This window comes from Phaethon aethereus (genome assembly GCF_964289735.1).
Source record: "Phaethon aethereus genome assembly, chromosome: 2".
Classification (NCBI taxonomy): Eukaryota; Metazoa; Chordata; class Aves; order Phaethontiformes; family Phaethontidae; genus Phaethon; species Phaethon aethereus.
This window is the reverse complement of record NC_138582.1, coordinates 58,977,750-58,990,031: the sequence shown is the minus strand read 5'-3', so window position 1 is coordinate 58,990,031 and position 12,282 is coordinate 58,977,750. Positions and strand designations below refer to the sequence as shown.

The window sequence follows — 12,282 nt, the reverse complement described above, 5'->3', positions numbered from 1 at the left end:
TATTTCCAGTCTACACGGTGGACCCAGAGCTCCAGATCCAGGAACATGAGCAGAAAGAGAGAAGTCATAATCTCTCTTCGAAATGCTCCATTAAGTGGGAATGCTTTCCAAAAGACATCTGCCAAATATGGCTTGGTCGAGAGGAATGTGTAGGGGGGCGTTGCCTGAGTTTTTTTTCTTGCCACTGTGGTAGTGTCTATCTTAGCAAAAGCTAACACAGCAGTTGCATCAGGCACACTAGTGTGGTTGGTGACTGGCCAAGACCATCAGGGATGACATGGTTGCTGGCAGAAAGAAGAGCTAATTTTCCCTCCTTAGTCCAGGAAAAAAAAAACATTGTGAAAAAAACTCATTAATAATGAGAATGTCTATGTTCAGGCTATCTTCAGAAGGGAGAAAGAGGCAAGAAAATCACTGCTTTTTAAACAGCCTCTTTTGGCATCTTTTCAAAGTTCCCTGGAATCTGATAGGTATTTCTGGTTGTCTGTAGAAGATATTCCCAAATGGCCAAGCATGAAAAGTTTGAAGCACAGAGGATGTTCTTTGAAGATTTTGGATGTGAATCAGGCAGGTTTATAATGGAAAGCAAAGTCCAAGCTGAACTGGCCTGCTGCCTCTCCACAATACTTTGGATTAAGTTTTGTGTTTTGATTCATATGCATGGTATGCATGAGCTTGAAGTCATTGGTGGCATCATATCCATTCAAACACACTGCTTGGCATGTGCTGATAAAATACAGGTGATTAATGATATGCAACCATTGAATTGTGCATTTGCAACTTGTATAAAGCAGTAAGTAATGTTGCTGGTGGAGAGTACAAAAAGCCAGAAAATCGAAGAATCCCATTAGTAGTGGTGAGCTGAACAAATAAATTGTGATTACTTTATGCTTGTTCCAACTCAGTACAGAAATCTGTGTGAATGTTTCATGTGATAGTTTTATGTTGTGTGAATAAGAAGTAGAATGAAAAGAACGAGGCAAAGAAAGAAACAGAACAGGGCATTTTTGTTTGAAAAATCCATCAAATGAATAGAAAACTCATTAATTTCAGGAACAGAGGAAATTCCTGTTTATGATATCCTTTCTTGTAGATGCTTAGGCAGGTAAGCTGTAGCTTCTTTTTTTTTCATTTGTAGTGTTAGCTTCCTGAATCTGTAATGGGAACATACTTGTAGAATGGTGTAAACAGGTATAACCAGACCTTCCTTTAGTATGAACTGCATAATAGATCTTGTGTTCTTGATGGTATCTTTCCTTTCTTTGAGCCCTTAAGTATCTCCTTCAATGCTTTCGCTACAATGCAGATTTTCCCAGGCTTTAGATGATGTTATTTTTGAGAGGTTGCACTGCATGCTTGCAATCTGAAATGCCAAATTTGCTTCAGAGAAGCACCAGAGAATGGCTGGATGTTCTCTTAAAATGACTGAAACTTTTATTATGGATTATAAATCTTTAAAAAGAAGGACTCTCAAGCTCTGGAGAATCCACGAAGGATATACCTCTGAAGAACATGTATGTATCTGGCCTCCATCCAAGACAATTTGGAACTGAAAGGACTTTGTCTAAAAACATTTCTTGCACTTTACCATAGAAGTTTCAGAATGATCTAAATATTTAGTAACATGGACAAGAACTAGGTTCAAAGCTTATCCAAGCAAGTGAAATGAAAAATGGCATTTCTCCAGAAGTCAGTCAGAAAGAGCCAAACAAATAAGGGAAGACAACCTGGTTATGAATAAATTACAAAGCATTTAAAAAAAAAAATTATGCTTAGTATTCATGTATTTTCTGAGAAGCCTGATGTATATTTACTGCCATGTAAAAGAAGTGGTCGTTGCAGACTGAAGCACCCTTTCTGATGTGTCTCTTCCCTTAAGAAGATGGCAGTTGGTCACTGTTCTTGTAGGCATGGATAAAAAGCTTTTAAGTGCAATATAAACAGTGGCAGAAAAACAACATATTTCCAAATGCTTAATTTTCTTCTCTCTGGAGAAATACTTGAGCACAACAATGATAAATACAGTCTAAGAGATTTCCTGAAATTTTCTTGTCTTTCCACCCCCAGATTTCTCAGGGGATATGTGCTTGACCCCAAGGGAGAACACAACCAAAGGCCTTTGAAATAGAAATAAAAAACGAAGAATGGAAGTAGGAGCTTTCAAACTGAAACAGAATTTAAAGTGACTTCACTGAGGACAATCCTTTCCCACAGTCTCTAATGGTGGAAAATCTTTGTTTCAGTTCCCAAGCAGTTTTCAGACATTCTCCTCGACATTGACAGGGAAAAATTTGGGATTGTAATCTACTTTTTCCCTCTTAAGAGCAAAAACAGTATTAACGGCCAGTCATTGAACTGTCCCCTTTAATACCTGCCCCCTGAGAACCATCAACAGGTGAAGTCTGTCAAAGGCAGCTGTAATGCCTTTCGTGGAACTACACTTCTAACTTAGTGAGAGAGGATCTGCAAATCATGATTACAGGCTTCCTGTCATATTTGTTGTGTAAAGCAGGTAAATATTTTGTTGCTAATAAAATGAGCCTCAATAAATAACACAGCTTTGCATTTTGGAATTTTTAAAGTGGATAGAAGCATGAAGGAAGGACCTCACTGGTAAGAGAATGAGAGTAAGAGAATATCAGGCCTGGGAGAGGCCTTGACAAAAATAATAGATTAAGACCTATAGGATCCACAACACTCAATTTGAAGAATTCTATTGAAATAAGGGAGCTAATTTGCAGAAGGTTCAATGTTGCTATTGGCAAAGGGAAAATCAATGAAGCTGCCTTCTGAAGGCTGAAATGGAGCCACAGGGAAAGGCTTTGGGGATGGAAGTTTGGTGAGAAATTAGGAATGTTAGGATTAGAAGGGGAAAAGGATTGTGATGCTGGATCACACAGGCTGCGAGGAATATAGGGAATAGGAGATAGGGAAGAGTGGAAAGAAAGAAGAAATTTGGGGAGTAGAGGTAGCTTACAGAATGCATGTATGTAGGGATAATACGCCTGGAAGAGAGGGAGAGGGTAGTCATCAGAAGAGGGCGGTGGGAAGAGCCTTGGGGATAGATGGAGGTGGGTAGCCACACTCAAAGGAAAACAGGCAGCTGGTAAGGGAAGGCAATGAAGCGACACAACAGCAGGTCCTCCAGCGTGAAGAAGCATTGAACCGTATCAGTCAGTGCAACAGCACAACAGGCTCTCACCAGTGCCTGAGCAGAAGTGTGTTCTTTCCCTAAACTTCAAAGCACTGGCTGAGGAGAAACACCTTTCCTCAAAGGGGTTATCAGCACCTCTCTGTGCCTGCAGGCAGAGGGCCGGGCACTAGACAGGCTACAGCCAAACACGTCACTGAGCACGCTGGCAAAACAACTAGATCTTTTTGCAACAGGCTGGGTTGTATTACAGTTAAAAATTAATTCCTGTGTAAATAAAATGTTGAAGCAATCATTATAAGACTAAAAAGCTTTAGTAAAGCAAAGCAGATCATTTGATATGGAGAGCCATCTGAGGTTACAATAGCTTTGATGGATGGGTGGAATGAATGTCAGACTTTGTCTTCCTTGGTTTTGAACAAAGTGGTATGGCAAAATTTTCCAAACTGTTATCCAGAGTATCAGTGGGTTCTGCTAATGGCACAGTTGGCAAATCAACATTTTTTATTTTTCATTCATCTTTCAGGTTTCTTCAGTATTATTTCTCATTCAGAGGTTATCATGCTACGAAAAGCCACAGTTTGATGCTCTTGGTACGCTAGTGTAAGTGGCTGGTCTTCCTCAGATATGTGGCTGTATTCTTGGCCCCCAGCTACACACTCCCACCTTTGCATTCGTCACGCCAGCAGTGAGTTGGTTCATAGGCTGAATGGGCAGAAAACCATCCTTTCCTTTTGTCCTCCCCTCAAAATAAATAGGCTTTTGCAGATTTGCTTCTTGAAACTAATTCAAAGAGCCAAAGCCAAAGAAGGGGCTGAAACACAGAGCTGAGGAGATGAACGGGAGTGGGACGTCCCCTTGGGAAGCAGCTGCTCACTCTTCCTAGGTGTATTGTGAAATACCGCATCCTGAGGGTGGCCTCTCCTCTCTGTGACTGGATGTAGATTTAAAGACCACTTAGAAGATGAGGTTTGGAAGGTTTACATGGCATTAAACTAATGATCTGTGTGGTCTGCAGTGAAAGCATAAAATTATGGTATATGCTATCCAAGACTAAGCATTTTCTGCTGTCTATGAAGAAGTTTTCAAACAGGGGGTAAACACCCTTAATGACCTTCTAGGTTTGTGTAGGTTCTTTTTAGCTGTCTTTTTAGCTGTTTAGCAGTTCCTTTTAGCTGTCTCCCACTGTTGCATTATAATCTCTAGAGCAAGGAACTGAAACTCCTCACTTCCTAACTTTCTGGGGTTTGAAGGAGAATTTAAAGATTTGCATCTGAGAATGTGTCAAGTGATTTGAGAGGCAATATGTTGAGAACTCTCCCACCAAGACACATCTTCGTGCCTGCTCTTACAGCACTTGACCTACCTATATTACTAAAAACCATTAATGAAAATTAGGGGGATGCATGACTCCACACTGCAACTGAGAAGGAGTTTTGGCATATTACAACGGAAAGAAGTGTGATTTCAGGAATATTTTCATCAACTGGGACTACTCAATTGTAGTTCTGTCCATTGTGTTCAATGTGTCATTGTTCTTGAGCCTGCACAGAGGTACCTGGGATGGTTGATGATATTCATTGGTTAGGCATGCCCTGGATGACTTGTTTAAATACCATTTTGTTAAATGTCCACTCCAAGGTGAATTCTTGGGAACCATTTTTATGGTTTGGCTTGCTTATAAATCTGTATTTTTAAAAATCAGAAAGATTTCCATCTCTAAGAACTACATCATTTGTCACTTGACACAGTTGTATTGTATCCTGCCTTTTGAGATGCTTTCTATATATCCTGTATAGTTGTTTGTTCGTTTTAGAGATGTCCAATGCTAATATACTTAATGTATATTTTGAAAATGAGTATTTAATATTTTCGATGACTGCTTAAATGTAGCAAATGGTTAACATTATAGTGAAAAAATAGTTAAATTACCGTATTCCTTTTCATATTCTCTAATTTCTGGAAGTTTTACTATGAGAGTGTTATCTGCTGTTGGACTATGACTCAACCGTCTTTATATGTTGGAAAGTTTGGATCCATCCAGCTCCAGTTGTTTTTAAGAGTCAGTCCATTTTTATTGAAGAGTATTAAGATTTTCTTGTTTATTTGATCAATTCAGTTCCATTTTGGACTTTTCTCAAAATATGCTGATGCCTTTTGTTGGTAGCGGAGGACAAGATTTTTGAAACATTGCAATTGTTAGAGCAGTGTCAGGAAGTGATCTCTTCCTAGCCATCCCACACATCAAGAGTTATTATTAAAGGAACATCAAATATTATGGTTGTTTTTTCTGGAGAAACAGTGAGAGCACCATTTCCAGTTCATCTTAAGTTAGCGAGGACCTGTTCAACTGAAGTCTTCCACTTCTTTATTTTCCCAGTGTGTATAGATTCTTTGTTAATGTTTTGTCACCCAAAACCCAGTAGCATCTCTAAAGTCATAACATTTTTAGATTTCACAGGCAGTAGTCCATAAATTTCTTAAATGTTTGTGGGAAATAAACATAAAGGTTCTTTCTCATTACCTTTCGTTAAATTCCTCTCTGGTTGGCTTCGGCAAGTGAAATGTATAATACAGACCTATAAATGTAGGACTATAAATACATACTCTTAGAAAGTTCTGAGCCTGAGAACATCAACCAGCAGGAGCCTTTTTATGTGGCTTCATACAGAGCATTTAGTTAATTTACTCCTTACATGGTTTGGCTTAGGTATGTGAGTACTCCTAATAGTGCTGTCTCCTTGCCTCGTTTCCTGACAAATGTAGTTTCATAGCCTGGGTGAATGGACCCTGAAAACACAGTTACATCTGGAATTAGAACACTAAATGGGAGGAAACTAAGAATTAGTTGGTTTTGCAGTGTTTAGCTATATGTAGTATTCGGTATTACCTTTGGCAGATGTTCTTATTTGAAAGCTCACTGAGTCAATATTAAGTCAAGATTTTAAGGAATCTGAAAATACCAAATTGTTTCTTACTCTTTCCCACTGTGGGCCAGGCTGATTCCAGATAGGTCTGTCTCGTAGCTTCCTGGCAAACATTTCAGTAAATTCTATCACATTTACATTCTGTAGAAACCTTTTACGCCTCTAAACTTTTACAGTTGATCTCCATTGGAGAAAGATATTTTTAGCAGCTGTCTTTGAAAACTAGGCTTTTAACCAGACTGTATTCCCTAGTAGTCATCAATAAATACAGAATTGTTTGCAGTGGAGTATTGTAGCTGGCTTTTGAAGATAGATTTGCTATAATATTGCTCAGACTTCTTAAAAGATTATCACAGATAGCTTTAAAATTGCATATATAGCATTGCCAGATAATATCCCTCTATCATGACATTTGGTGAGAACATGTTTTTCTCCCTTTCATGATACAAGGCTTGATCCCGTGTGATGCAAAGTGCCTTGACGGTGTACAAGGTGCTTATGTACATGAATGAGCTAGAATTGGGTATATGAGCCACACAGACTCATGAATGGGCTACATCCACTGACCTTGGTGTTAGTCTTAAGCAGGTGCCCAAATGCTGAAGCGGGATGAGAACGCTCAGCAGACCTTAGCACAAGTGTTGGCCAGTAACACAGACAGAGGAAAGGTAGTACTGCCCTCAGAAAATGGTAACTTTTTCTCCATCTTTTACTTCCAGGTCCTACTTAGACATGTATAAGGTGATAATATTTAGTTACCTCTTCTGGTTTGTGCTTACTATAATCTTCATAACGGGAACCACAAGGATCAGCATATTCTGCATGGGCTACTTGGTAGCCTGTTTTTATTTCCTCCTCTTTGGTGGAGATCTGTTGCTGAAGCCCATCAGGAGCATTCTACGCTACTGGGACTGGCTGATTGCCTACAACGTCTTCGTGATCACAATGAAGAACATCCTTTCAGTAAGTAGCTGCTGCCTTTGCCCTGCCCTCAGCACTTTGGCTTCACTGGAAGTGTGCACAGTGCATTGAGTGGTCATTAAAAACCCTTTCTCAGGACCATAGCCTTCTGCAAGCGCAAAGCAGGCTCCACTTTAATTCAGAAACTGCAAGTGCATATCCAGGAATATCCATACACTATAGGAAAACGTGCACCCTTGTATTCAGCCAGGCTGTGTGAAAGCTCACAAGCTATTTTGAAAGGGACAGGTTCTGTTTTCTTTGCCTGGTAAAGTCTTTCCTTAGAAGTTCTAGATAATTTCAAGCTCGAGGAATGGGCCCATGTGAACCTCATGAGGTTCAACAAGGCCAAGTGCAGGGTCCTGCACCTGGGTCAGGGCAACCCCTAGTATAAAGACAGACTGGGCAATGAAGGGAATGAGAGCAGCCCTGCTGAGAAGGACTTGGGGATACTGGTGGATGAAAAGCTGGACATGAGCTGGCAATGTGCACTCACAGCCCAGAAGGCCAACCACATCCTGGGCTGCATCCAAAGCAGCGTGGCCAGCAGGTCGAGGGAGGGGATTCTGCCCCTCTGTTCCACTCTCGCGAGACCCCGCCTGGAGTCCTGTGTCCAGCTCTGGAGCCCTCAGCACAGGAAAGACATGGACCTGTTGGAGAGGGCCCAGAGGAGGGCCACAGAAATGACCTGAGGGATGGAACACCTCTCCTGTGAGGACAGGCTGAGAGAGTTGGGGTTGTTCAGCCTGGAGAAGAGAAGGCTCCAGGGACACCTTATTGCAGCCTTCCAGTACTTAAAGGGGGCTTCTAAGAAAGATGGGGACAGACTTTTTAACAGGGCCTGTTGCAATACAACAAGGTGTAATGGTTTTAAACTAAAAGAGGGTAGATTTAGATGAGATCTAAGGAAGAAATTTTTGACAATGAGGGTGGTGAAACCCTGGCACAGGTTGCCCAGAGAGGTGGTAGATGCCCCATCCCTGGAAACATTCAAGGTCAGGTTGGATGGGCCTCTGAGCAACCTGATCTACTTGAAGATGTCCCTGCTTACTGCAGGCTGGTTGGGCTAGATGGCCTTTAAAGGTCCCTTCCAACCCAAAGTATTCTATGATTCTAAGTCTTGTGAAAATCTCAGTGGAATGAGAAAAAGGAGTAAGAAGTGCAAGATTAGTCATACTGTTGATAAATAGTACACATTTAATTAAACCTAAAACTGGAATTTTCAGGTCTAGTACTAGATGTAGTTGTCATGTGATGTAATTAGTGAAGTTGACTACAAAATTACGAACTGCATTCCTGTTTCCTTTAGAACTAGTGTGAAATTCAGGTGAAAACAGATATATTTGACAATTAAATGTCAACATCTTCTGAAAAATATTAAAGTTTTTCTTACATTAAAGTCTTTAGAGTGAATTCTTGCAGTGGCACTGTTAGGTGATTGAGACAAGCCAGTAGTTTAAATCTTTTTGAAAGATAAATTTAGATTTATGCCTGGCAATTGCTTTTTAGCTTTGAACATTTTTAGTGTTAGACTAAAAAGAGCAGACATTTTTCTTTTTACATTTATATAAGTCACTGTACTGAAGTAAAATTGATTTATGGGTGGTTTGAATTTGCAAATGTTCTAAATGCTTACATATGTGCTTCATTTTATGCTTGAGAATTCAGTGGAGGTACGCATGCATTAAGCTTGTCCATGTATGTTTGCAAGATTAAGTCACTGATTTATAAATGTTGCTTAGCTGTCACATTGCATCATGTGCCAGAGGTATTGCTTCCTCTGCAAAAACACAAACAAAAGCCACATACCTCCTATCTCACTGATAATCAAAAGAGCAAATTCTTGCTATTTAAAAATTATATGTATCACTGGTAAAGGCACTCTTTCTTCTAATCTCTGTTTTAGTAATGAGATATAATACAGCCAATGACAGTCACAATATTTTCTTGTAATGTAAAGAGGTACAATACTTGTCTTATCTTTATTTCTTCTATGTTTTGGTATATGAAACTGTTATTTTTCTTTCCAGATAGGAGCATGTGGCTACATTGAATCATTAATTAAGAATAGCTGCTGGTTGATTCAGGCATTTAGCCTGGCTTGTACAGTTAAAGGCTACCGTATTCGTAAGTATAGCTCATTTTTCTTCATAATTTTCTATAAATAAAGAATCACCTTCAAAATCTGCTACCCTGTTTAAGTTGTGCTCCCTCTTGACATATTACCTTGTGAAAATATCATACCTGCAAGTTCAGCTGGTACACCTTAGTCCTATATTGAACAGCAAGAAAGAATATTGAAAATATTTCATAGACCCAAAGGAGATACATACGCTGAGAGAACTGTGAACACCCACACACTCATACCCACAACTAGTGTTTGCTGTAAATGAACCATTTGGTGATACCAGCCCTTAACACAGTTTCCCTGTATATGCAGGTGATGTGATACTTGAGGGTACGGTTTCACTCTACAACTTGAGCTAAAATGTCAGCTCCTGTCACTGCAAGGAGAGAGCACCTTTTCCCAGCTGCAGTCTCCCACTCCTCCCTGCGTGCCAGGTCTTACGTTCCGTTGCTCAACGGGCAAACCAGTTCAGCCCACTGAAATGGCACGAGGCTAAGCCAGCATAAAAGTGGTAATATTTTGCAGACGTCACGAGTTTAGGCAGGGTTTTTTTTATTATTATTCTCGTGTTTGTGGTGTTAACAGGGAGGGAGTATATAGTGTATGTGGATGGAGGTGAGATAAGGGAGGAATGAAGCATGGAGAGCAAGACACTTCACCTCTAGGTGTGCTATTACTTTGGCTCCACTTTGTCCTGACACCCTGGATAGACGGTTTGAAAACACCTGATTTTTTTCAGTGTATCTTGCTGAATTGAAAGAACTGTTCCATCCTAGTGAGTCTGCAGAAAAGTTCTGAATTCCCCTCTTCATTTTTGATCCTAATAGATAAGTGGGGAATAGGGGAAATGAAAGGAAATATGAAGATGCAAAGTCACAAGATGAATGGTGCCCAGTAGTTCTTGTATTATCCAAAACGTTTTGAGCAGCAACAGAAACTTAAAAACAGGTTTCTGACTCCCCAGGGGACAGGCATAGCAAGCTTTGAAGCTCTTGGAGCTTGACCTTCCAGACCTATTAGACTGGCTTGCTTGATTGTAAAGCCAGCTTCAAACCAGAGTCTGTCCCTTGAGTCCTTCTACTCCCTTCTATAGGGCAGCATAGGCCATTTAGTTTATAGTCTAGCTCCACAAAAGCCAGTTTTAATTTTTTAATATCCCACAAAAGAACTGTCTTTTAGAGAAGAAAGAGAGAAAGAGAGAAAGAAAGGGAGAAAGAGAGAGAAAGAAAGAAAGAGAAAGAGAGGAAGGAAGGAAGCGAGAGGAAGGAAGGAAGGGAGGGGAGGATGGGATTTCCTCTCTGCTTGCTCTGCCTACCCCAAAGGAAGCAGTTTTATGGTTTCAAATTTTCTCTTATGCAATGGAAAGAAACATTGAACTGAGTTCTGGAGAGATAAAATAAAACTATTAGGTGGTGGCAGTCAAAAGATTATTTTGACAAATAAAACATTTCTTTCTCATATTTATAGTGTTCTTAATAGAAAAATGAGACAAAAAGTCATTTTGAAATGAAAACAAAAATTGAAACATGCTATTTCAGAAAATACTGAAATCAAATATTTCAGGCTAACAAAAAGAACTTTTTTCTTGGTTTTTGTTTTCAAGAACTTATTAGGATAGTGTGAATTTGCTTGCAGATGGTACACTTTTGGTGAATTCCCTGTTTTCATGGGACATCATATTGTTGGAAGCTTTCCAGTTTGCTGGGGAAGAAAATATGGTGTACTTCAAATGGAAATGCATGTCAGTGTTCTTAAAAAAAATCTAACCAAATTACCTCAATTCAAATAATTTTAAAGGCTAAGGTTGTTTAATTTATTAAACATTATAAAAGAATACATAAGTTGTTATGCTGATGGTGTCTTTTTCCAGCAACCAACAATCTAGATTGTAAACTGCCCAGTGGAGAAGCAGGAATCATTTGGGACAGTATATGTTTTGCTTTCCTGCTGCTGCAAAGAAGAGTCTTCATGAGTTACTACTTCCTGCATGTGGTTGCAGATATAAAAGCTTCTCAGATCCTAGCATCAAGGTAACATAAAGTTTTAAAAAATTAAATGAAACAGCTCAACTCTCTCATGGCTACGGTACTTACTTGTTTATGATAGATAGTACCAAAAGAGTCCTTTAACATTGGTTTAAACAATCCATGCTAAATTCATAATTGAAAACCCAACTCTGACAAAGCATGCATGAGAAAACAAATTAATGGAGAATCTGATAGAAATTAAACTATTTTTCATACCAAACACCATCTGCTGCTCTCATAGACCCTACTAAAGCTGTGAAAGCTGATGTCTTGCAGCATTCTCTTAACATCAATATGTATGAAAGCGAAAGCCAGAGTTTCTAATCCTTGGAAAGAAAATACTCTGCTATCAGAGCCTGCTTGAGACAATGGGCCTTAGAAATCATGACTCCAAAAATGTCACATGAGGAAAAATACAGGAAAGTTATGACATCTGGCTGGGGAAGACCACTGAGAAGACACTAGGGAAGTGTCACATCATGGAACACTGACTAGGTGTGGCAATGAAGTATCGCCCTCTTTGGGCCTGTTACTTGTACTTTCCCACAGCATCCACTCATAGCGAAAGGTCCCTTCCAACCCAAAGATGCTATGATGATTCTACAATCACTAGCACAACCATTCTTCTGTTTTTTAATAAGAAAGACGATCACAAATGAAGTTCTGTTTTCAATTTCAGTAAGATTTCTAAGGTATTGCTTTTGTCAATATTGGATTAAATGTATCGTGGCATTCTTTTTTTTTCCTGAAAAACATATGGACATTGATTTCTGTCTGTGTTTGAGGGCAGAATTTGGCTTGCGTGTCCTGAAAGGAAGCATCTTCCTCTTCTTCCCCCTCCAGGGATTACTTTAAAAAGGGCACATGTTTAGCTGGCCATACTGAACAAGAGTCACCACTGTAAACAGGGCTACCAAAAGATCTATACTTCCATCCCATATTGCCTCTCTCAGACTTTTGCTCTGGGGTGAATTTCACTGCTGATGCTCAGGATTGCTGGGTACCACCTTTTTGTAGCCTTTTTTGTATACTGTGTTCACAGTGGAAATAGCACAAAGTAAAATCATGAGTATCAAAATGCCTCCTAAA

At 39.6% G+C, this 12,282-nt stretch overlaps 1 protein-coding gene across 1 annotated transcript in view; it reads left to right on the top strand.

Annotated features, from left to right (window-relative positions):
• PIEZO2 (piezo type mechanosensitive ion channel component 2) overlaps positions 1-12,282 on the top strand; it is a gene marked incomplete at both ends in the record, with an annotated part of 313,493 nt that overhangs the window by 251,481 nt on the left and 49,730 nt on the right. Inside the window, 3 exons of the mRNA XM_081996437.1 lie at positions 6,798-7,041; positions 9,069-9,165; positions 11,037-11,196. Of these exons, the coding sequence (XP_081852563.1) occupies positions 6,798-7,041; positions 9,069-9,165; positions 11,037-11,196 (501 nt within the window). The remainder of the gene's footprint in view (positions 1-6,797; positions 7,042-9,068; positions 9,166-11,036; positions 11,197-12,282) is intronic.